The sequence below is a fragment of the Anopheles merus genome, chromosome 3R (assembly GCF_017562075.2).
Source record: "Anopheles merus strain MAF chromosome 3R, AmerM5.1, whole genome shotgun sequence".
Classification (NCBI taxonomy): domain Eukaryota; kingdom Metazoa; phylum Arthropoda; class Insecta; order Diptera; family Culicidae; genus Anopheles; species Anopheles merus.
This window is the reverse complement of record NC_054084.1, coordinates 23963062-23989245: the sequence shown is the minus strand read 5'-3', so window position 1 is coordinate 23989245 and position 26184 is coordinate 23963062. Positions and strand designations below refer to the sequence as shown.

At 43.8% G+C, this 26184-nt stretch overlaps 3 protein-coding genes across 3 annotated transcripts in view; 2 read left to right on the top strand and 1 right to left on the bottom strand.

The window, feature by feature from the left end:
* LOC121595245 (dynein intermediate chain 3, axonemal-like) overlaps window positions 1–1605 on the top strand; it is a 3459-nt gene extending 1854 nt beyond the window's left edge. The window contains exons 2-3 of the mRNA XM_041919054.1: window positions 1–481; window positions 554–1605. The exon at window positions 1–481 is cut by the window's left edge and continues 1567 nt beyond it. Of these exons, the coding sequence (XP_041774988.1) occupies window positions 1–481; window positions 554–1566 (1494 nt within the window). The 3' untranslated portion in view covers window positions 1567–1605. The remainder of the gene's footprint in view (window positions 482–553) is intronic.
* LOC121595243 (protein tiptop) overlaps window positions 1–26184 on the bottom strand; it is a 177114-nt gene that overhangs the window by 78490 nt on the left and 72440 nt on the right. The window lies entirely within an intron of this gene.
* LOC121595246 (protein Cep78 homolog) lies at window positions 2626–4645 on the top strand. The gene is made up of 5 exons (XM_041919055.1): window positions 2626–3010; window positions 3088–3278; window positions 3366–3943; window positions 4007–4159; window positions 4222–4645. Exons 1-5 carry the CDS (start codon window positions 2725–2727, stop codon window positions 4544–4546), a joined length of 1533 nt encoding a protein of 510 aa, XP_041774989.1. The 5' UTR covers window positions 2626–2724; the 3' UTR covers window positions 4547–4645.

Genomic DNA, 26184 nt, shown 5'->3' with positions numbered 1-26184 from the left:
GTTTGCGAACTGCCCGTCCTGTCGGTGGTCATCGACGAAGCGGTGTATCTGTCAATGCCGCTGGAAACGGTGACGGAGCTCACGGTGCGCGTCAAACACCAGCAGCAACCGGTGCCGGTGGGCTGTGAAATGCTGCTGAAGGTTGGATCATACACGGGTCAGCTGATTGAGGGCTGCTGGGAAGGGTACGATTTTGAGCAGGGTGCGCTGGTAAACGATGAGCCGGTAAAGGTACAGCACGTGTTTGGGCAGATCCATGATGGGCCGATTTTGGCGCTGGAACGCAATCCACACTGCCGCAGTGTGTTCCTCTCGATCGGAGGCAATGTTCTTGCGATCTGGGCTGAGGACGACAAGAGTTCGCCCGTGTTTTGGCGCAAGAAAGCCGAAATGATTACAGCGTGCCGTTGGAGTTTGGACCGCGCGTCGGTGTTTTTCATCGGGCTGAGCAATGGGGACTTTGAAATATGGGACATGAGCTGTGAGTAAGGGTGAACGATTTTCAAAGATTGTAAAAACAATCTAATTGTATGCTTTTTTGCCATTTTTGCAGTGAAAACATTCCGTGCGACTGTTTGCTTGAATCTAGGCTCGGAAGCACTTACCACCATCTCGCAGCACCGTTTGGCAAGCGCCCGCAACTGCCTGGCCGTTGCGGATCATAATGCAAACATTCGTATTTTCAAGCTAGCCCCGACCTTTGTCAACCCCCTGCCGGATGAGGTAGAAAAATTCGAGGGCATGATGAACCATGAGCTAACGCGCAAAACGAACCAAGCAACCTGGGTGAAGGGTTACTACGATCGCAATGGCGCTACGATTGAGGCGAAAATTCAAGCTGAAATTGATGCGCGCGAAAACAGACTCCAGCAGGAAGCGGAACGCGTGACAGCGAACGCACCGGACACTGGCACGGATACGGCCCGGTTGAAGAAACTGCAGGAGCTTGAAAAGCGCATGCCACTGAGCGAACGGTTGGAGCAGAAGTATCAAGCAAGACACTTTCAAACGCTGCTGAGGAAGCTCATGGCTCGGCGCAACGTAAGCCCGGAGCGTATGGCTCGTCAGATGCGCCCGGAGGTGGAGCGGCGCAAGTACAATGCGGAAAAGCGGGAAGCAATCGCGGCAAACATTGCCCTGGCAGCGGCTGACTTTGTCGGTGCGCACAAACTGCTGCGACCGGCGGAGAAGGAGGATGCCGCCGTCTTGGTTGATGAGAGTGTGGATCGGGGTGAGCTGGTAAGCAAACATGGCACTGATATTGCTGACTATAGGCGGGCTGAATCGGATGCTCAGGGCGTGCTGCGGGCGCACTATCTGCCCGAGATGGAGAGTTTTATTGAAGTGCTGACGAAGGGTCGCGAGCGGCGGGATAAGTTTTGCATCAGCGTTGGCACGAATATGGAACATTTGGTGAGTTATGAAAACAAGCGCATGTTGCGGCGGATGGGAGTTGCTCCCAGAACGCGGCTAGAAGATTTGAAACCGTGGAGCGTTGTGGAAATGGAAGACGAAGGCACTGTCCAAGAGGGAACCAATGAGGGAGAGAAGTCCAACGATTTGTAACTGTAACACGTTAATTGCTGCAAATACATTTTCTTAAAATATTTTGATTGTTTGAGTCGATCGTTTCCATTACTCAATGTTGACGAAACCGAGACGAACGGCCATTACGCTCATCAAATGCGCCACAAGATACGAAAATCCTCCGCTCGCGGGTGCGTGATTTCGTTGTTGTGTTGTGCTGTAACGTAAATTTAGCCGCCCGGAATGCACCACACATCACCAAGAATAAACCACCACGAAACAGTGAGCCAGATAGGGCGTGAGGGTGCGAATGAAAAATTGAAATATTTTTTGATGAATGATGCACGGTAGCATACCGACATGGCCACATCAAATTAAGTGAGAGTAAAATACACCGTGTGCAACCCAGCGCACCATGATTTGTGGTGGTTTTTTTTTCGTTGTTTGTGTGTTGGATTCTAATGTTTTTCACGGACAGAATTGTGGCCGTGGCGTGATGTGGCCAAACGGTGTTTAAAAAGTGTTCATCATCAATGTGGTGTGGCGGGGAAGGATGCGAAGGGGGTAGGTTGGAGCGGGTGATACATGGCTGACATGTATTTCTGTCGTTGGTTTCGGGGGAGTGAAAGATTCGTAGCGTTTAAACGGTGACAGCCACACGAAGTGAAGCTGTTTGCAGACAGCAGCAAATGAAGAGCGCCCAGGGAGGTGGATATTCTTATTCTTGCCGGTGATGGGCAGCAGTCGTACAGTTGGTCAATATTTTTGGAAGTTTATTTTTTCGCCCTTTCGGGCGGTTGAGTGGGTTGTTTTTATTGCTTTCGGAGCGCGTGAATGGGTTTGTTGGTGGTTGGATCATGGGGCAAAACACCCTTTAAATTACTTTTATTGTCATTACATTTTGAGAAAAAGTTATAAGAGACTAGACAGTTTGTTGTAATTTATAAACATTCATTAAAGTTTAAAAAACTGAAGGTAATTATTTCACTTCGATAAACTTTTTGTTTGTTTTGGTCCTGCAAGAGAAATCCTTATTTTGAAGGAAAGTTTCGCAATCTTCATTCCAAGCAACATGCACTCAGCGAAAGACTTTCATCAAAGTAGTCTTGTAGGTTGTCTTCATTTGCACCATCTCTCCGTGCTGCTTGCATTTTAGTGTCGAGCTCTTCAACGTACAGACAAGCAAGCCCACAAGAGATGTCCAGCAACACGAACAGCACGAATGCGAAGCCCGCCGGCCGCAGCGAGCGTCGCAATAGACAGCGCGCCAAGGACTTTCACCATCGCTACCTAGCGCTGTGCCGGTCGAAGAACTTCCATCCGTTGCCGGAAATAGTGAAAACCAAAAAGAAGAATCAATCCTTCCTGGACGTGTACGGTGATCGGTTCAAGTGCTACGATTGGCAGCTGATCACGGACGCGCTGCGGGAGGACAATTCCCTGAACAATGTGGCGCTGCGTTTGCGAAAAACCTACGCGGAAGGTAACGACGTGTGGCGAGATGCAATATGTTGTAGTTCTTTCATAAAAAATGGGATTTCCTTTCGGTATGGAACACAGGTGCGGATGGATTAGTGCCACACAGCGTTCACGAAGGGAATGGTGCAGAGAAAACCCCACTGATAGACAAACGTACCTTCAAGCAGCTGGTGGAAACGCTGGCGACCTTTCTGCGCACCAACAAGGTGGTGGAGCACTTCACGATCGAAGGCTTCCCGTTGGCAGGTGTACGGCTGTGTACGCTTATAACGGTAGGTCCGAATCGGGCCGTGATTGATTGCTGGTTAGTGAATGTTGCGATTAACTCTCTACACTGCTCTCTTTCTCTCATTCTCCAGGGGCTGTCGCAAAACACTTCCCTGACCGAGCTGAACCTTGCGCGCTGCTCGATCGGCGACGAAGGTTGTAAAGCGCTGTGCGCCGAGATAAAGTTTCTGCCCAACCTGCAGCTCCTCAATCTGACCGCGTGCCAGCTGACCGTAAAAGGGTGCCAGGCCGTGGCGGACGTGATCAAGTTTCAGAAGATGCAGCGCTACGCCACGAGCTGGGAGCAGTCGCTGCGGTACGGTGACATTAAGGAGGATAAGCTAATGGGTTTGCGATATCTGTACCTGAGCCACAACCCGGCGATCGGCGACTACGGTTTGCTCGAGCTGACCGACGTCTTGAAGGACGATGCCTGGGTGCGGCAGATACACGTGTGCAACTGCGGGCTGACCGATGTGGCGGCCCAGTTTCTTACGGAATGTTTGAACATGAACGCGTCGATCGAAAAGTTCGACATACGCGATAATATCAAAATCTCGAACGAAGCCTGCCACGAGATACTGGTGAAGCTGGGAGCGAACGTGGACGATGATGGTTCCGACACGGCGTCGGCCTCGAAGAAGAGCCCGAAGACGCTGGCGAGCCTCAGGCGAGTAACTGGATGTACATTGCTTGGAACATTAGTGAGTGTTTTATTTTCTTGATGGTTTAGGGAACACTGCGAGTACCTGGAGATGCAGCTTGACTCGGAGCGCAATCGAAATGGTCAGTTGGAGTCAACGGTGGAACAGTTGCACCTACAAATCGGAGACTACGCAGTACAGATGAACGAACTCCAGCGGGAACTGGGTACACTTGTGAAATCGTATGTATTTAATTGTTATTATTCTAGAAACTCCAATAACATTAACTGTTGCAAACATCTAGCCGCAATGAACTGTTGGAGAGACTGAAAAAGCTGGAGAACAAAACCTCCAAAAAGAAGGGAGCTGGATGCAGTTTGCGTAGGACACACAGTGATGCGATGGCATCGGTCAATCACGAAGCAATCGAAACGCTTATGGTGGCCACCACCTCCAAGTCGGAAGCTGTCGTCAAAAAGGACCACCATTCCCGGGAGCCACAGCAAGGTGGCAGCAGCCTTCCATCGGTAGGTCGCATCATTGAACGATCCATTGGAGACTGTGGTGGCGCTGGTGGTGGTGAGCACGAGATGGCGTTGCTGATGGATCCCGTTTCGGAGAAGTTTTAAATCGTGTGGCTTATATCACCGCCAAAGTGTCAAAATTGTCACTAATGTGTGCGTTTTTTTCTTCTAGAAAGCATATTTCGCTACTCCATTAACACCAAATGCCAACAAGTTTGTGTTATCATTGCATCATTCGTGCCCTGATTCCATTCCATTCATAATTCATCCCCCGTCTGATGCCATGTGCTAACGATTATACACCCTGAACAAGCTTGTTTTATAAGCATACCCCCAATTTGATCCATGTTCCGAAAACACACACACCAGCAGTAGTTGTTGATGTTTATCCTAATCGCTTAAACGCTTGTTTGTTCGCTACAAAAAGCCGAAGCAACAGGAGTCATGGCTTGCTCTTGCACGCACTTTGCACCGTGAGTAACTTGCATACGCAAACAGATTGACGATGATACATGATGCGTCATGCGTGTGTTTGTGTGTGCGTACGCCATACCATCCATCGGTGGCTGCTATTTAGTAGCGCTGTCCGCATCCGGAGCATCTAGGCTGGCCGTCAGTCAGTTGGTCTCTTTATCGTCGAGCTGATTCATACGCCCCGAGTTTTTTTTTGTGGTGTTGTTGCGTATGCGATCCGTCGTCTACGTTCGCCTAGTGGCAAACCTCCACTACTATCGCAACTCGTCAGTCACTCGTGCGCTTCTATGGCACTGGCGGTGCACTTTTTTGCTGCACTGCTTTGCATTCTCCATGCCATTTGCCCTAGCACTCGTTCGCAAGGTACGCAAAGGTAGTACGACCACGGCGAGGACTTGCTGGTATGCTGGCTTTGAGTGTGCATGGCCCTGAGTAGCTTTATACTCGCTCTCTCCATCTGTGCATCATCCACTCCAGGGTGTGTGTGTGTGTGTGTGCGCTATGCAAACGCAGGACCTGCAACACGTCGCTAATTTTTGCGTTTGCTGCTCGCTCTCTCTCTACGGCTTTGGATCGTGGCCAGATCACGATGCATAGTTGCATACGGCGTGCCAAACCGGGCAAGAACCACAAGCATTCGTCACGCCGGCAGCCGTCGCCCTGTGCAGTCATGTACACCGTCCCACCCTTGCCGTCGTATTGCGGACGAATGCCGGATTCGTCACGGTGCGGTATTTATGACGGACACTCGGATACGGGGTGCGAAAAGGTGCAAAAAACGGGCAAAACCGTTTAAGCGAAGAAGGATGCGTATCCCCGCATCCAGACTCCAGGACTTGTCTGTTTGTTTTTCCGCGTCAACATGACACCTGAGTGTTTGGTTTCGAGCAGCCACGTACGCCACGGTCCTGCGACGTTGGGGGTGCCAGGAGAAAACGTTGGGGGTTTGCGCCTACGCGTTTGTCTTTTAGGTGGTCTGCATCATACTGCAAGGTGCATACGCGGGTGGCTACGGCATCATGGCTTATGCAAACATTGGTGCTAAACTACTCGGTCGGTGAAGTGAGATGATGATGCTCTTGCAAATGACGAGCAAGGATGCGTGGCTGCACGTTTCGGCTAGGGTGTTGGTGGGGGTGGGGGGGGCACTGGTGGTATGACTGGTTGGTGATGGCGTGGCCAAGAGCACACACACGCACGCATGATAATCGTTCGCAACGAGCGCAAAAGTAATGCAACGGTCCGTGGTGGGTGACCTTCACAAAATGGGAAAATAATGAACCGAACTGCAACAGGACAGTGCTGAACGTAACAAAGATACACGCGTGCTAGACGAAACGATGTTAACGGTTTTAGGCGTGAGTATTAGTTAATGATTGATAGGAGGAACGTGACAGTGTAACGTTCAGCAGCATTCTCTTAGGAGCACATTCTGTGCAGCAAGAACTAGGATTCTCAAAGGCTCACCCACCTTTGTGGCTATTTTTTGTTTTGGACCTCACCAGCACTGTCCTAAATCTCACTCACTCACCGGTATGTTTTGTGGTTACACGCGACTTGTCCCTTGTACATTGTCTGTGGTCATTTGTGCTGACAGGATATAAAGCACAAACGTTTACCTTGTGTGTAGGTACAATAACTGCTAAACCTTCCCGCACCCCGGTTGGTGAGTCGTCTGTGCAGTGTGGCCCCCAGTGTTCCCGTTGGACAGGTTGGGCAAAAATCAACAAATCATTTTGAGTTATGCCACGCTTGATATGGTTCCGGTTTTATGCGACGATGCAATACACCATCAAGTGGCAAGGCATGGTTGGGGAATGTTGGGACTATGACACCGCGTTGAAGAGCTCGATTGGATTTCGATGGATGGGGAAGGGCGTGTGTGTGTGTGTGGTAAGAAAGAGCCGTGCCGAGCCGTGCCGTGGCACGTAAATCCTAGCGTGCAATTGAAGGATTGAGTGACTTAACCGCAGACAGACGCGATAGATTTGCGTCTGCCCTGTGCGGTCGGTCACTCTCTCTATCTCCCTCTGTGTGTCTCTGTGAAGGGGGCCGAGTGGCATCCATCATTCCCGACAATGGCTCTGCATCCATCAGTGCGCGATGGTCACTTCATTGTGCGATTTTGCTGTTTCGGGCAAGCCGCGCAACTACATTTACAAGTACACACAAGGCACACGACCGTCCCAAGGGATGCTGCGGCGTGCGGTGGACATCTGCGGATCGCTGTGCAGTGGGCACGGTACACGAAAATATCAAACAAATGAATGATGGATTATTCATTACATGCCATGAATACATGGCATTCGCCCCGCTCGGTACCATATGGAGATAAAATGGTCAACACACTCACGAGCACGGGTTTTTTTTGTCTTCTTCGTTTGGTCATTCCAGCGAGATGGATTTACTATGCAAACATTACAACCGCTAGCCATTATATTGGGCTTGTTTGTAGGTGTGTATATTTTGATTTATTTAGAGTTTTACATTGTTTTGTAAGAGCTGGCATGAAATGTTTGAACGATTACTGTTTTTGTAGTTTTGTTTTCATTTTATTCCTATTCCATATTGTAGCTAGGCCAAAGTGTGTATGTTTTAGTGTTATCGACTTTTGTTAATATCAACATAATTTGGTTTTTTACTTAACATTTTTTACAACATTTTGTATTTGTGGTAATATTGCATCAAAATTTTCAATTTATCATGTTTTGTTGAAAAAGTTTTGTTTAAAAGTTTCTTTGTTTAATTTTTGTTTGTAGATTTGTAGATTTTTATGTAAATTATTAATATTATGATTATTATTATTATTATTATTATTATTATTATTATTATTATTATTATTATTATTATTATTATTATTATTATTATTATTATTATTATTATTATTATTATTATTATTATTATTATTATTATTATTATTATTATTATTATTATTTCAACTCGTTTTTGCTCATTTTCTGCATTTGTGTACATTATATTGTGGTTTAAAATATTTTATTTTTTGTATGATTTATTAATTTAATTTATTTATCTTGTTTATTTTATTTTTGATTCTCAATATACAGTATAATTATAATGGATTAAAAGTATATTCCAAATTAGCTAGCCTAAAACCATTAAATTTTCACTAACACGGTATCCCAAATGTATAATTTAAAACAATTTCGTGCACAAACAAAAACCGATCCAATTTATTCATTGGCCACCTGTTTTACCGGGAAACCCCAAGCAAAAACTTGATCGTGAATCCAATTTATTTTGATCTCGTCAATTTTCATCGCTCGTTAAACTGATTCATGCTGTCTCTAAAAAAAAAAAAAAAAAAAAACAAATGTTGCACTGTTCGTTGTGTGCATATCATTGTAGTGTGCTTTCGTAGTTTTTTGTTGTTCGTTTGATGAAATTTTCATTTGTTTTTTTTTTGTTCTCTCACTTCTTGCACCCTTTGAGGCCATCGCACCGCTTGCTGTGGTATTGGTGTGCCACATTTTGTTTTGCTTAAATAACGTAACCGGTGGACCACCGACAACGGTGCATCAGGTGCATAGGTTAATTGAGTCTATCACATTCCATCAATAATAACAGGCATACGGTGCCGCGATTCACCTCTCGTACGCTCACTCTGTCTCTCTTCGAGCCAACCAACAGCTTCTGTGTAAATATACCTTCAGGGGAAGCATTTTTTGTGTTGTTGTTCCGCTATCATGCTGGTTTTCCACTTGATCCACCAATTTCCCAGTGAAAGGAAAAAAAAAAAAAAAAGAAGAGAACGGATAGTAAACGTAACCAAGGCAAATTTGTTGATTCTTTCCAGAGTGTGAAAGAAATTGGGCACCCGGCACAGGGTGCATAGTGAGAGAGTGATGTGCAAAAAAATGTCAAACAAGAAGGCAAATTTGACGCAAAAAAAAAAAAAACAGGAGCATCAAACGCTGCTACCATTTCATGATGGGCCATCAGTGTCGATGTTTTGTCAGCGTTGCTCACCTTTTGCTATCAATGTTCTAGCAGGTAAGGTGAGAGTTTCACCTATGGCAGGAAGTAGCAAAAATCATAAACGAGGAAACGATCGACAACATGACACCAATCAGTTGTAGTATGATTTGCAAGGAGTGTTATCGTTTTTTCGTGGTCTTATTCTGGGGGAACAGTTGTTGGTGTCAATTTGAAATTTTTTTTTGTTTGTTTAATTTGTTTAAGGCTTAAGCTATTTGTTATAAGAAAATTTTCATTTCGTTCTCAATTTAGGTCCATTAAGTCCCTAATCCAAAGAAAGCGAAATTAAATTTTAAGTTTTATAATTGTAATCTGTACATTAGATATCCAAATATGGTTTATTGTGTTGGATAGTGTATTCCAGAATTATTTGCATTGAATAACATGTAAGAAATAACTAATTACTAAAATTAAATTTTCAATATCTGAAGTTACGAAATGTTACCTTGATGCAATTATTGATACATTTAATTGCAGGGGAAGGATACACATTATTTTAATCTAGTATTTATTTGCAGAAAATGTTTCACATTATTAAAAAATATGTTCATTAAATCGTTAATTTTTTAAATATTGTGTGGGGTGAAATAAAAAAAACAGTTTTGTATTGTTATTAGCAACACGATCACTAAATACAATTTTACCATTTTCGTTGATCATATGTTGATTGTTAATTTTATTCATGATCGTCTTAATATAGATTCAAACCAACGTTTATGGTTGAAATGCATTTCAATTCTACTTGATAATGTAAATACACTTTACATTATTCCAACTGTCAACTGTTACCAACAGAAACAGACAAAAACACAGTTGCACTCTCTTCACCAAAGCGTAGCGCGTCTGCACCAAAGCCCTGCGCACCGAACATGTGTTAATTTGAGCATTTTTGATTTCAAGATTAATTTGATTTATGTGTTATTTTTATCTGTGCGCATTAAAATGATATTGATTAAATGTCCGCGTTGAAATTTTCGGTGAATCCGTAATTGCTGCTGTCACACTGCTGTTGTATTCGTTTGTGCTGCAAACCCCCTGGCCCATCCACCGAACCGGGCCAGCACCTAGCCCAGTCCGAGCGTCCGAGGTGTTCGATGATGCCAGCATTTGGGCTGTCGGACGGCTGTCCCTCCCGGGCAAACCCGGCGTGTTGTGCGTGGGACTGCCTGCGTGACTGCAACGGGTGTATGCAATTCCGAAACGACAGGTGTACCTCGTCCCTATCCGGCGGGCATGGTGCAGGGGCGTTCTAGGGATGGGTGCGAGCGGTTCTATCGAAGCCGATAGAATCGGGAGCCCGAGCGCTGTTGTGATTGAATGTGTACATTAAAAAATTTAATTCATTGTCCGGTGATCCCTGGCTGCCCACGGATGGGCAGTGAACGATCACGCTCGGTCGGAATGGGGGAGGGCTTGGGTGCGCCTATAATTTAAAACTGGTAGCTTATCAGCTTTTATGCAATTCATACGCCTGTGTCTCTGTGTGTGTGTGTGTCGCGTTTCTGGATCGATTTTGGGGTGGCTTTTTTGACAATATATTTTACGCTACGCTGCATACTGATCGGTGAGCGTACAGATTCATTATAAAGTTGAAATGCATGTACGTACCCCGCACGTTTTCTGATAGGGAAGGGGGGGGGGAGGGAGGTGGAGGGACATGGTAGTAATGGCGAGTGGGAATTGGGCATGGGGCCACGTACGAAGTAAAGCGTTCATCTCTCCTGTCCCGAAAACTGATGGCACCCAATGAACTGTCGATCGCTATTTGATACGTTAAATTATGGGCGGTTGGATGCGTAAAATCATTCCCCAACGAATCATTAATTGTGATACAGCTTCTGTTCCGGCATTGCATTATGCTTGCTTGAGCTTCGTTGGTGGTTGGAAGTGGCGAAGAAGGGGGGTGTGCTGAGCCTGTCCCGGGGTCAAAATGTCACGTTTTAATGTGTGATAATTTATTTGCACGAAGCAGTTCGGAAATCGATTAGGAAGTGTTAATGTAGTGTACGTTGTTTCGCCAAACTTACAGGTGTGAGCACTATTGGGCCACATTTTCTGCAAGCTAATTTGCAGTCAGTAATAGCTACACGGAAGTAATGAAGGACATTTTCAATGGAAAGGTAATGAACTTTTTCATGAATTTTATTAAAAATCTTTCAAGAGGTTAAAGAGGTTTTATACTATTTTTTCAAAAATGTGTGTGGTTTTTGGGCAATCTATCCCTCACCTCACACTAGTGGACCATTAATCTTGTCCAAGAAAGCGTGAAGTCATCAGGGGTGGTAAGAAAGTGAAAACTCTTCACTTGCTGTCGTACGGTACGGGGAAGGTACATGAAAGGGGAGGGGGCAAGAGAGAGGCAAGATATATTGGTACATGGTTAGCAATATTGAGGCGAAACCCGGTGACGATGCTGTCACGTCCGTTTGGCTTTGCCGAGATGCATTCCAGGATTGACAAATTGTGATTTACACCGCCCGATCCCGGGGAGAGTGTGCGCGTCATGCTCGCGGGCAATACACGTACCCGAAGACACCCCCGAACGGAAAAAGTCTCAGCGTGGCCAATCTGCCAAGTAGAAGGTAGGTAGGTGTTTTATGGGTGATAAATAAACCATCGCGCGGCACTATACGGTTTATTCATCGTTCACATATTTTATATTATTTATAAACACAGCAGAAACACTCACTCACTCACTCACTCGCAGCATTCTTTCATGTGACAAATTGATGGTCAAGCGTCGCGACATGATGGATGAGTGGACATTGCCGGGCGCTTTTCACACGAACGAATTACGCACTGCAAGACTGGGCTGGCTGATTGGTATGACATCATTGCGTCAATTGCGAAGGTGAGGAGAGATATTTTTTTAAATTTAAACCCCCGTGTGATGATGATGATGAACTCCATCGTTTCCTTTGTTCTGTAGGAAAATCCGCTTGTTTTGCCTTCTTTCAATGTTTGTTCTGCGCAAGTAAACAGGATACTTAAGAGCTTTCAAAAGGAGCTTAAACTAGCATCTGAATGCATCCATCACAGTGCTGCACTGCAGTGTTAGAGGATGATGTAAAGATCCCGAAAATCCCCCGGTCCGTCCCGTCCCGGATGATATTTGAACGTATCCGATTGCAAACGCCCCTGCCAACGCAAAAGCGGGCAAGCACAAAATATGATGGACAGGACAATGACTGCAAAACTGCATCGCCGTAGCTTCAATCTTGATAGTGAAAGACCGATGGGGGGAGGGGGAAGCTGGATGGAAACGACGTCCGGGAGTCTTTCCATTAATCGCGTCGCGGAAATCGATTGCCATCTATCTGACCACACGGTGACACGGTTCGAATGGCACGGTTGCCTGCCGGTGTGTCACGGGACAACACGAAATCGTCAATCACTCCAGTTGCGCTTATGATCACAGTTTTATCATCCTTTGCGAAGGAGAAATTCTCGCTTCCCCGCGTTACGGGACGCCTGTGTTTTTTTTTGTTGCTGTGTTCCCTCCAGGCCGCACCCAACACCGATTCGATTATAAGCACAAAGCTCGGAAGTGTTGTGAGCCATGCCGCTAGGTTGAAAGACATTCACATCTTTATCTCAACCTCATGATACATCCAGCTTCTTCTCTGTGCTGCCCGCAGGATGATCCATCGATCTCGAGTCGTACCATGATCCGTGTGACCCTTTCTTAAAGCTTCTTGGTGTGCTGCCTCAATGACAACGACGAAAAACGATGACGATGACGACGACACCGGTGACGGCAACAAGTACAGCAACGGCAGGCAGGCGGTGATTGTTGTCAATCGTCTTTTCGTCATTTTTATACCGTCCGCCTTCCACGAGAGAGAGAGAGAGAGAGAAAGGAGACATCGCCGTGCACCCCGAAAAGCAAGAATGGCTATCGAGGGGGGGCTATAAATACGTATGTTTCTTTCGGTGACTGATGAATGTTTCGTTCTAGACAAATTTGATTTATTGTCCCACCCTGGGGACACGTTTGCAGCAGCAGCAGCAGCAGCAGCAGTATTGCGGACTAGCGCAACCGTTCGTCCGTCCGTCCGCATGAAAGAAAGACGCCAAAACTATCGACCTAATTGAGCACAATTAATCACCGGTAGCCCCCATGGTCGATGTAGAAGGTCTCCCCCCATCCCGAATGAATTGCGGGAGGATGGGAGGTGGAGGTTAACGCAGTGTGAAAATGTCGTCCCTGCAGACGTTCGGAACTAATCAACGCGTGTCACACTGGGGGGTGGAAGTGATCGCCTGGAAACGGGGTGAAAGCATAGATTTTTCATGTTGCGCTCGGCACAACAGCAAACGTCAACCTCACCACGACGGCGCTACCCGTACGAAGTGTGGCTAATTGACTTTCGATTCGAAACAGATTTCGGCAGAACAATTATTAGCTATTGTTCGGCGGAGGAGGTGGACCTATTTTTAAGAAGCCGTTGATTCTTTTCTTCGGGATTTTTGCTTAGAAAAGTCATGAGAGTTGGTTTAAAAAGTTTTTAGTTTTTGCAAGTGACTTCCAAAATCTTCACGCCTTTCGCTGGGGCATATACTCCATCAACCCCAAGAGCCTCAGCACGAGTACCAGCGTGAACTATCCAAGCCGGCTGGACACTGCCCCATGTAGGCGATATTGATTACAAGGCGCGAATCACGCACACGAAGCGCTCATCGTCACACCGTCAGAAAGCGTCATTGTCATTCACGCTTCCAGCGAGCTTGATAGATGGCCCAACAGACAGCCAAAGTATCATCGAGCCCGAGTGGCCGAGCCTCAAGTGCCATACTGTCAGGCCAAACATTTCTCTATTACGGAGGAAGGTGGGGCCGAGGGCACCCTCCATCAAATGGCCGAGAATGGTCGGTTGATGCGAAAGTGTGTAGAAGCCTGCAGACTTGCTGGTCGCTGGTTTGGCCATGGTTGTCAGAAGTGCTGGGAGTTCGCGTGATATCGCTGTTGCCGCTGCTGCTTGTGGTCCAGCGAAGCAGACGGTTTCGTCGGGCGGTCCATAACATTTGATTGATACTAATGCGACTGAGAGTTATCTTGTCAATTATTCACAACCGGACAATATTTCATCCTCCCGAAGCGCGTGTGCGTGCGCGCGGTTGTGTTTTTCGTTGCGTGGGCAAGAGCGTACGTGTGGTGGAGGTGCACTTTGGCCAGAGGCTGTGTCTGTGTGTGTGTGTGTGTTGTGGTTTGCATTTGCTGCTAAATTTTCTCTGCAAATCGGCCTTTGTGGAGTACTTAGTGTCACTACTGGCTGGCTGGCTGGCTGGCCATCGGAGTGAGGCGCGTTAAGCTGTTTCCTGCTAGCACCACGCGCGAGACAAGCTATCAACAGCATGTCATCATGAAATGGATTGGTTTGCATCAATAATTATAAACATCTGGGCAAATTTGCAGTCCATTTGAAAGTGTCAATTGAAAAAGTTGAGTGTTTTTTAACTTTTCTATGTTTTTTTTAAAGTCAGATCACGTTAGTCTCTATTCCTTGGGGACGTTTTGGCTTTAGAACATTGGCATTCTAACTATAAAGGGACTTTTTGAATTAGGCAAGCTTAGACTCAGATTCACTTAGACAAATTTCAGACGTTCAATGATTGGATAATTACATTTTTTTCGGATGGAGATGGATCTACTATCTATCAACCAGGCAAGGATCAGAACAAATACTAAAGGAGTGTGTGTCAATGTAGACTTGGCTTTGACATTTTTTATACCATTTTTTAAATGCATTTAAATGTTGTTGATATGTGTAATAACTCTGCGTAAAATTAGAACTTAACAGTAAAATTGTATGCAGAGTTATTACACATATCAACAACATTTAAATGCATTTAAAAAATTAATTAAATTAAGTCCTAATACAGTACTAATTAGTTTAAAAATTCTCAAATTTCTATTATATATTTTTTATTTTAGAGCATTTTAATATAATTAGCGTTTATCGATGATCATTCGATGATAAAAATCAAGTAAATCTTCTGCAGCAACACAAAAAAATTAGGGAAAATTTTAATTTGAATTTACTAGTTACATTTTTTTAAAGTAAAAACTATTTATTATTACTTTTTACAAAAAATACACAACAATCTGTTTCCGAATTACGCGTTTCTCGACTTAGGGGAACTGGGGGTAGTTTCGACACCTTAATGTTTTCCCCTGATTGCAATACTTCTGCCAATGTAAACTTACTAGTAGACATCGAAAAAGCTTTTTTGATTTATTACGTACTATCTTACGAGAAACTACGGTTCCTGGATTGATTTTGAAAACATTTTGGTAAAAATAAAAAAAGTGTGTTTTTTGTTGCGTCACGACTGCAGTGCGGGTAAGATCGACACCATGATGGGGTAAAATCGACACCTTGTGGGGTGATTTCGACACATTGGTTTTAGCTTTTAAAATAACAAACTCTGATGGCCTGTAGTTTTCATTGAAGTTCAACAAAGTATTTCGTACCAATTTTATGAAAAATTAACACAAAACATAATTGTAATATGCGAAATAAATGAAGCTACAAGCAAGAACAAAAATTTCATTACAAATAGCATCGGACCAGACTCCATATAGTAGAAGGTGCAGAGGTAGCATCTGGGTTACGGAATGATTGGTTAAGATTCTTTTTAAAAATTAACCTGGCAGCTATCTTCCAGTAATCTTTTTCTTTATTTATAAAATTTAAAAGTGTTCAATTTTATTTTTCTCTGCCAACTCGAAAGCCAAAAGGCGAACATCGGTCAATGTGATTCCAAACCAGCGACTATTTTTTTCTTAAGTTAAGCCTGCCCGGCCTAAAGTAAGCCTAAAATACGGTCAAAGTCATAACAATTTTAATTTTCATAAGCCTAAACCATATATAAAGTACATATTTTGAGTCTGAGTTTCACAAACGTTCTGTGAGGGAATAATAGCTAAATTCCATAATTATAACTTCCTTGGTTAGTTTACATATTGAGTTTTAAAGCTTCTACGGCATTTTTAATTGCGTGTTTGTTCAGCTTAATTATTACGTTTGTCGTACATCGTTAAGGGAGATCTGTATAAAATACAGGCACTTTCAAATTACGATATATAAAAAAGTTAACATGCTACAAATAAGCATTACACTACTACCAAGTGGAGGTGTCGATTTTGCCCCCATTGGACGCACAAGTTTTAGTGACATTTTATATTATATAGTTTAATATAAAAATTACGTCCTGTGATACAGAACAAATCAATAGAGTTTATAAAACAATACTATTTACACGGAAACTATAATTTTGTTGAAATAACGCCACAATTCCTTAAGTTAAGTAAGAAGTAAAAACTTACATCGGCTGTCAATCAGAACCACCATGTGTTTATTTTGTTGTTTTTTGACAATTGACAGGTTTCTGATCAGTAAAATGTGATTCAAATATTCGAAACAGTTGACATAAATAATATGTACTAGTTTTTTTTTCTTCAAAAAGTTCTATAAATACAAAAACGGCAAGGTGTCGAACTTACCCGAAGTGTCGAACCAAACCTGACTTCCACTAAATAGATTCGGAGATACGTGGCTTTCTAAATTTGACACACCAAATGTCAAATCAGTACAATTTGCTTCAAGAATTGTCCAATGCAGTATAAATTGCATTTTTCCTAATAAATTTAATTTACTTAAAAGCCAAAAATATCAGAATGTTGTTCTGCACGAATTGTATCAAATGAATGATAAAGTGTATAAAAGTACTAAATTGAATTGAAAACAAAAAACCGAATGATCAATTTTATTTTGGCAGAAAACCACGAAATTCGACTTACGCTGATATTCGAGTTACTCGGATTCCTCAGGAACGCACAAACCGCGTAACTCGGAACTTTATCTTCATACTCTGATTATTTAATCGTTGAGAATCGGGAAAACTTAAAAATTAAAATTTATCAAACTAGTTTAATTTAACACGAAGTTTTATATTTTGAATTAATTATTCAATTATGTATCGTGTTATGTATAATAATTATCATATTTAGTCTTATTTAATGGGTTTTTAGAGGATTTAACAAAAGAACTTCGTACTCACTGTTGCGACACCTCTAATTTACAGCATTAGGTACATTAATATTGTTTGAATCATTACTAGTTTATTGATCAAGCTACGAGGACTGCATTTTTTTGTGAATGCACTATGTATTGTTTAATATGATTACTTATTATATTTTTTTCAATAGATGATCATTTTCTTTATCACCTTTTTTTAAGAGACCTTGAAACCATTCATGGAAATAGGACCCACAAATTACCGCCAATTGGCATACATAGGATCATACTCATCATCATCATTTCGAGATAGCCTTATCCCACCCCTTGGAAGATTGACGCCCGTGAGATGAGCCACGATGGCGCACGCTTTTATGGATACATGACACGATTAAGTGTGCCGGTGTAAATCTCTCGCGTGTATGTCAATCGCGCAAACCGAACTCGAAATTCGGCAGTGCTGTGAAGTGCGGTCCATCGATGTCAATCATGCACAAGCAATCGACCGACCGACCGACCGACCGACCGAACCGACAGGTCACAGCAGTTATCTACGAATGCAGCTTTCCTTTCGATAAGCTGCTGTCGTGTGGCGTTGGTCGATTATTGCAATTTGAAACCTAGACAAGAAGAGATAGGACATGATCGAACTATGCTCGCAATCGAAGTGGGGCCTGCCCAGTTTGGGTTTGGGCTGCTACATCCTGAAATGGTCAAAGCATTCTTTTTGTTTTGCAAACGGAAAATGACGCCGTCGTGAGGTGGCACGTCGGCCTCAAAAGCCACTGTCAAAAGTGGCAACAGGTACGTCGTGTATGAGATGAGACGAGCAGCGCTGCTCAACACGTTGTTTGCCGGTGGATAGTAAATGCTCAATCACTCAGCAATTAAAATTATGTACTCAAAGTCACAAAATGACGACATAAGTGAAGGGAATAATGAGCGTGCAATTACAATGTGTTACACGTCAGCGTTGAATGATGATTGAGATGCATGGATGGTTTCGAGAGCGTGAAGCTGTATCGAGGGGCTGAGATTCGTGTTCCCCGTTTTGCCTCTATCATTGATAAGCCTGAAGAAAGTGTGAACTGTTTGCTAGAGACCTCAATCATAAGTGACGCTCTGTACTCGTATTTTTTGGCTTTAAATTGCAAAAGTACTGGTTGATGGCACGGTCGGCAAAATTTAATTGATTGCGCCAAGTATTTATTTCATCTCGCCAGACGCACAATTGACGCGCTCGTCGCCCATCAACGCAGCTCGCGATGTGGTCCAATCAAACCTGTGGCCCGTCTCATCAGCAGACAGTGCGACAGAGCGAGGAGCAATGTAAATATAGCACAATGCAGAGGAAGGGGAGTGCATCTCGGTCTAGCCGTCTAATGTTGCTCCCAAAGAGCAAATTGCCCACTGCCACTTCAACGGTTTCTTCGCACCTTTTGGCGTGCCACAATCCCCGAGGCAATAGCGCGCGCGCACGCTTCACGCTCACTTTGTCCAGTCCAAACATTCTGACATGTTTACATCGCGGAGGAGAGCATGTACGACGCGGCCGCCGGAAATATCGTGCCTCGATGGTGGTGGTGAATGGGGATGGGTCCGTTCGTCCGTTCGTTGAGTGGGCAACGTGTTTGAGCAGGGCAAGCACAGCATCAACGGACGACGCTGCGGCAGCAGCATCAATGCCCGCCCGACCACACACGATGCCCGCGCGCTGGTGGTCGAACGAGCGACAGAGTAAGCACGACGGTCCGTTCGACGCACAATTGGCATTGTGTCCTCAACACTTCATCACCCGTGGCGGTCCAAGCGATCCCGGCCGACGTGTAAAGGTAACCGCGCGAAGACGCGCGGTCGGCGTTGCTTAATGCGCGGCCCGTTGCGCAGCGAGCACGTTGTTTGTAGTGTTATGCTTCATTGCCACCGTGAGGGCATCGAAGTAGCCGGTGCCGGTAGCTCTTTCTTTCGTTGTTTTTTTCTACAGCCAAACGGCCCAACAGTGGCTTTGTGGTTCTCAAACTTCAAAAGGTGTTTTGAGAGTTAATCATTGCTGCTGATCGTCGCTCTGTAACGGAAACGCAATGCTATCAAAGGTCTCTTGCGTACCGGAGTAAAGGAAAGAAGATGAAAAAACAAATGAAATGGGAAAATGTAACAACAATGTTACCAGACGCCTGTGATGTCTGCACCCCGGCTGTTGATTCCGCCCCGCTTTCGTCGAATTAATTGTTGAATTCAATATTTGATTTACGTATTTATTTACATTTCCAGTGAAGAATAATTAGACTCTGCTGTTGTGTCTCAGCGCCTGCTGTCGTCCAGTGCTTGTGCGAGTTTTGCGCGGAATGTTCGCTCTCAGTTGCTCGACCAAGACTCCCGGCTCCCGGCTCCCCCAATAACTCATTCGATTCCGTAAACAAACAGGCCGAGATTTATGAGTCTTCTTTTAAGGGATGAAACAATGAGCCACACGGGATCCAGTGGTCAGTCGCCGATGGGGCGCCTGATACTCTGTGTGTGGGTGTGTGTGTGTGCTGCAAGTGTTACGTGATCGAATTCAGCCTTGCAGGGGGCAGTAGTAGTACTGGCTGGCAATTGCTTCCATCACGATACCACAATTAGCTCATTTGGAATAATGTGATGTAAAGTGATGAGATAGCTTGAATTTTAGTTGTATGCTGAAAATTCGCACCCAATGGTATCAACACTGATAAAGGAGCACTTAAGGATGATCGTGTAATGTAAATGCATGCTGTAACTATTAAGAAACATGTGCTCCGTTTTCATCGATAAGAAGATGAATTACTGTAGGAACTTTCGTAGCGATAAAATAATAGCGGACATGGGGCCAACTTTTCGGAACTGCATAAGGCATTTGACACACATACATACACAGCACAGCACAGCGCTGCTCACTCATAACTTCAGCAGCACGGGGGCAAGGTAATTAATTAATGTTATTATTTATGGCTTAAGCGAACGTTTGACAGACGCTAGCATAAATTACGCAGGTAAGGTTGCTCGGCGGCTCGTCCACTCGTCCACGGTTCCAGTTGGCGTTGTTTTGTTGCACGGTTTCAATCGAAAAGGGTGATTGATTGTACGTAGGTAATGGTTGTGGTATGCTGTGTGTGTTAGTGTATGTGTATGTGTGTGTGTGTCTGTGTTCCGAAGGGCCAACGATACGGTGTGTTACTTAGTGCTCCGCAACATGCAATCGTCATTAATTCTGATGCCAAATGGGGTCCAATCGATTGCTGTTGCTGATGGGTTGCCTTACAGCAAGCGAGTGATTTGCTAGCGAGATTTTATCAAAGATTTCGTTTGTTGTAAGCAGTTGTGATTGTTTTTAAAATCTTTCTACAAAAAATTATAATCTATAAAAAAAAACTTTTAATTAAATGCACATTTTGATTGGACCGAAAGTGTAAGCTTCATTTTTCATATATATAAGTTTAAAATATTGTTGCAATACAGTCGTTGCCGCTAAATTTTGACTCTAACTCACCTATTTTTGTCTCAAAGGCACCAATTTTTGACAGCGTGTCACGATTTTTGCCTGGAAGGCATTCATTTTTGACAGTGCGCATCAATTTTTTCCTCGAAGGCATCAATTTTTGACTATGAGTCAATCGTTTTAATTACAAAATTTTACGTAATTTCTGAAACTGTGTGTTTTGAGATTATTGAAATTAAGTTAAGTAGTGAATAATTTCATAAATAGCATTCAAAATAAAACAATTGTTTTATTAATGGGAGCCTTCACGATTCTAGTTAGTTTTTTGTATGGAGTTTGACAGTTGGAGGCTGAAATCATGTAAACACTCCATACAAAACCACACACAAAAGTAGCCTGCAATTTTCAGTCTAGATTATTCTTGCCTGAAAGCTAGAATTAGATTCGAGTACCCGCTCGAAAACACGGTGATGTTTACATTTACCCCAAGGTGCATTAAAGGTATCAGATGGTTTCCATCAGATGGTTCTGGAATCAAAGTGTATGTAGTCCCGGTGGTCTCATAGCAGTTTTTTATAACCAATTTTGAACATCACTTTTTGACAGAACGAGTGAAAACTTTTGCTCCAACGAGCTTTCTGGAGGCTTGACGAATACTCAAAACACTCTTAAAATCCTCATTCAGAAGCAGAAGCGATAAAAATCAGCCTTCTAAATTCATACACCTTGGGATAAGCCCACCTGTTTATTATACTCACTTAGATAACTGCTCGAAAACTGCTATACAATGCAAACAGCTGACAGGCTGAAACTTCAGCCTACGAACTTTAAACGGAAAGGGCCCCAATGTTGGATGTTTTAATTGAGTGAAAAAATTGGCATGTATTTTTAGCTGAAAACAAGGGCTTTATCATTTATTAAATGTATTCATTTTTTTTCTCATAACACAATCAATTAACACAATTTTTGTATTGTCCATGCGATGTGAAATAACAATTATTAAATTATTAATATGCTTAAATACTTTTTAAAATTGTCATGATTCAAACAAGAGTCAAAAATTGATGAATTACAGACAAAAATAGGTGCGTTAGAGTCAAAACCTGATGCGTACTGTCAAAAATTGATGCCTTAGAGCCAAAATTAGGTGGCAGCGACTGTAAATAATAATATTTTTGCTTTGGAGCAGTACAATATTTTAAAAAATATGCAAATCCTTGCAAAAATGCAAGAAAGACAGAGCTTTAGTCACAAACGTTTATAAACTTGAATCTAATTTAATTTAATTTATCTTTACATTGATTACTCTGATTTCCATTTTCCCTTATTATTTCATTTAATAAAAAATAAAAAAAAGTCTATAAAAAATATTTTTTTGGTTTCTTCGTATGATGATATTTGTTTCTCATGTTCAACAAAGAGATACATTAAATTTTACTTTTTTGGAGCAATTATGAGCTGTAAATTACTTTTGGCACAAAGTTGCTCCGTTTACAGTACGAATTTACTTTGCTTTCAATTTGAAATTTTCGATCAATTTAAAATACATTTATAAAAAAAAACTTGAAGCATACGGTGAACAATTATGGCTGGAAACAATGTTGTTGAATATAAAATGAAAGTGATTGCATGAGAAGTTTAAAAGTTGCACTTTCCGTTAGTCCGATTAACGCTTTTACCAATATGTAAATAAAATACGTAAGACGTGATAATAATACTGCTCCACAGTTGTCACACAACTCACACGAAAGGTGTGACGAAAGGGAGTAAATAACACTAGAAGATACGACCAAACTTGGACAACAACGGAAAACAACACACACACAAACATACCACTTTTCATATCCAGTTCTCGAAAAGGCTCATAAATTTCTTTATAAGCCGACAATTATCGAGTACGTTGACCGCATTTCTATCCCCGCGATTCCCGTGGTGTGCCTCGGTGCGCACGCCGAAACACAGTTATTCTCTCGAGCAATCCGACCACCATCCCTGTTGGGGGGGGGGGGGGGGGGGGGCTTTTGAGCCACTTCACCGGGCAACGGTGGGCTCGATCAATCCACCGACCAAAGATGTCAACTCTCGTCAAAGCTAAGCTAGTTTCACTTTCTTCTTCGCGCGGTCTTCCTCGGCCAAGGGGAGCCAGGTTGCCGGAGCATAACGCAGCGTCGCCGGAGCCGGTGGACGGAACGGGAAACGGGAAATGTCATAAATATTTTTAACGCCGTTGTAAAATTTTATAACAATTTTATTTGTGCGAATCGGGTTCACCTTTCGGGCGCGCTGCGGTCGTTCGCCGACTTCTTTATAACAAAAACCCGGTGCGTCCCGGTGCTCGTTTTTCGCGTTATGCGCGGGACGCCTAATTAGCGGGAGTGAACGGTGAAAGATAAATTTACGACGCTTGAAATGAGGAGCAGAATCGCTTTTGAATATACCTGTTAAGGTCTTGGCGTGTCCCCGCGTCCGATGATGGCATTTATTTTTAAGAGTATTAAATTTATACTGCGCATCTCTGTAAACATGCGAACTAAGGCGAACAATTAGAGCACACACAAACACACACACACACAGGCACAAACCCGGAGGAGTTAAAGCGGGCCAGCAAACGGCCCAACCGAACGGGCAGCTCGTAATTAATTCATGAATTATTGTCAACTTTGCCTTGTCAATCGCACGCCCGTGATAAATCTCGGACTGCGGCAATGCTGTGCTTGTGGTGGCGCCCCGGGAAGAGCCTCCACCGTCTAATTAGTATTTTCAGCGTGTAAATCTTCCCGATTTTCAATTAGATTAATCACCCAAGGCCCAGCGGTAATCACGTAACTATGTCGAACAGCTTCATCGCTGCCGGTGCTGCCGCCCGGACCTAGGCCTGCTGGACATTGCAAAACCCCCGTACCACGGGAAGCCACGTTACCATCGGCGCCGTGGTTGTTGTCGTCGTCGTCGTCGTCGTACAGCATCCGCTACCGGAATCAAATTGTCGTAGACCGTCGACCGGGCAGGTCGAAAGGCGGTCGCGCAGTGCGGGCGCACTCGGACATCGGATGCACGACCGGATCCGCAACACGGAAATCTTGCACTCAGACTCAATAAATTATCCAATGCACAATTTGAATGCAGCCTCTTGTGGGCCTGCGGTCCGGTTGGCCGTCCGTCCAGCCTTACCAATCGGGCGTCGATTTGATTTCGGTGCCGGACTTCATCGGGAGGATGTGTTTAGAGTAATTAAGTAGAAACGAATTGAACGCACTTACGGTGGATGATGGTTGCGATTGCTTTCACAGGTTGTGTGCACAGTGCTTGATTTAATACACACAATGAAAGGTTGCGTCTTAGGGTAAGAGGAATGGTGTTTTGTTGTGCATTGTTCCAGTATGGGCAAGCAGGAGGTACTTAAAACGTTGACGAATCAAGGAAAAGAACTGTTAAAAAACCCACAATGATCCCCAGAGCAAAGGTAATGGGCAGCCTATTGGCAACAGTTCAACAGCATCGTAAAATCAGCGTGATACTTTTCCAAAAACCTGCCACACTGCATAAGTAATCTAGATTGTTGTGCGCCAATTGTATGCCGACCACGCTCGTGCCGTGTCGTTCGTTCGTTACACACATCCCTGGGTGCCGAAACGACCCATGCAATCACAGCCACACATGCTCGTATTTTGCTGGATTATTTGCATAATTAGCGAATTGATAATCGATTCCATTAATTCCGATTAGCCTTCGCAGCCGGGCGAGCAGTTTCTCCAACGGGCCATAATGTCGGTGGCCCGGGTTCGTCGTGGTTTGATTTCGTTACGTCGCAACTCGGACCGGCCGTCGTCAAGGCATTAAGACGTTGTTGGATTGGATTGGACGGCAAATGTTAATGGAATGGTTGGTGATTTATTGAATTCACTTTGTTGACTACGAAAATATGATGAGATTTTGGTCCGGGGGGGTTTTTTTTCCTTTGGCATCATCATTGGGGCGAGATACAAAGTGAAAAGGCACACACAGAAGATGTATGCGCTTGATTCAACACACACACACACACGCACAGCCCAAGACACGGGCACGACAAACGCACGATCAAAGATGATCGTAAGTGGTAGCTCACCAGCGGTTGGTTGTTGTTGTTACGTCGCGCGTCTCCGCGAGAGCGAAGGGGAGAGCGAGGGAAGCAAGGTTTTAACAAATGTTGTGTTCAAAAATTCAAACCCCTACTGCCGGGGATTGTTTTTTATTGCTGAAAAGCCCAAATTCATCCGACCTGATTCGATCGCTTTAAATTCGGGCAGCGTAAATCACGGTAACGATTATGATCCCAACCTTCCGGTTGATCCGGGGAGTTGCGGGAGACCGAGTTGATGCATATTTAGTTCCAAACCCCCCCTATCGAACCGAAATGGAGTCAGCCACCGTGTCCCCGGTGCTCGATTGGTAGCGATCGTTGAGTAAATATTCCACGGCAAATGGCAGCAAACGAACAACAAAAAAAAAAAGCAAAACATCTTGTCGCCCGGGCATAAAGATGAAGAGCAGTGGCGTAAATCTTTCCACTTGCCATTCGATGCTTCCGACGACAAAACGAAACCGTATCGATCTGTCTCGCGCAAAAGTGTGTCTCGGTTGGCGATTCGGTCGCTGGTGACACGCTTGGGGTCGCTGGTGTCCGGTACGGCTTGGCTCTGTTACGGTCCGTTACGGTCAGCTTTGGGGCCGTCCGGCACAGCGGGAAGCGTGGACGAAAATTAGCATTCGTTTATTAGTGGCTGCACTAGCCAGTCGACGGGACGGAGGTATCAATCCGGAGCGATCGGTGACAACGCAACACCTGGTTTTTAGTTTTGTTTTTTTGGTGAGTGCTTTTGTTGAAATGTTGTAACAAATATAATGTTGTGAAAGTGCTTGTGTGACGATCGATCAAATGATTGCTGAATGGTAGGGATTTTTTTTTAATTAATAACATGTTTGGTTACTATGTCAAATGTAAAAGGCCACTTTCTTCTGACCGAACCGATCTCTAGGACTAGAATCTTGTTTGGCTAATTATTGCTATTCAATTTGTAAATTGAACGTATCAGCACTGGTTTCAGTCACCGTGGTTTCCTTGTCCATGTCCATGTGCATGGAACATCTATTCCATGTGTTAGGTCAGCTCTAAACAGCATTGTTTTTAGTCTGTTAGGTAAGCTGTTGGGCAAAAAGTTGAAAAAAGTTATCTCAATTTTTCTCAATGCTGCTCTCCATTTAGTATATTCAAAAATTGCCATTACGTTCATTTTTTTCCTTGTTTTTCCTTCTTCTTTTGTTCTTTCTTTACTCTCAAAGATTTATCTTCTTCTCTCTTTCCTATTTTCTGTATTTTTTCTTAGTATTTAAAAGATATTTCAACCTAGTTGATGATGTTCTGCATTTAATAGATTTCGTGTGCAACATCAATCTTTAAAGTAAATGTCCTTGCTTTTTGGAATGATCTAGATAGTAGTCGAACAACCCTGTTGGCACGATATCGACCGCGTGTGATCGGACAGGGAATAGTAATATTTACAAACATTAAGCTGACTTGACAACTCGATCAAATACCCAAAATACCCGGCAGATGGCGTACAAGATTCAACAAAGAGAGATAACACGATTAGATTGTGCGACAGAAGACAGACTAATTTTTAAACTGCGCAATAAGTATAAAACACACAAAGCCAGTTCTAAGAAAGTCTATCCAGCTACTCACATACTGTTACACACATCTTACAGCAATGCTTTCTATCAAAGTTGCTAATAATCATTGAAACTCAATGTATCTC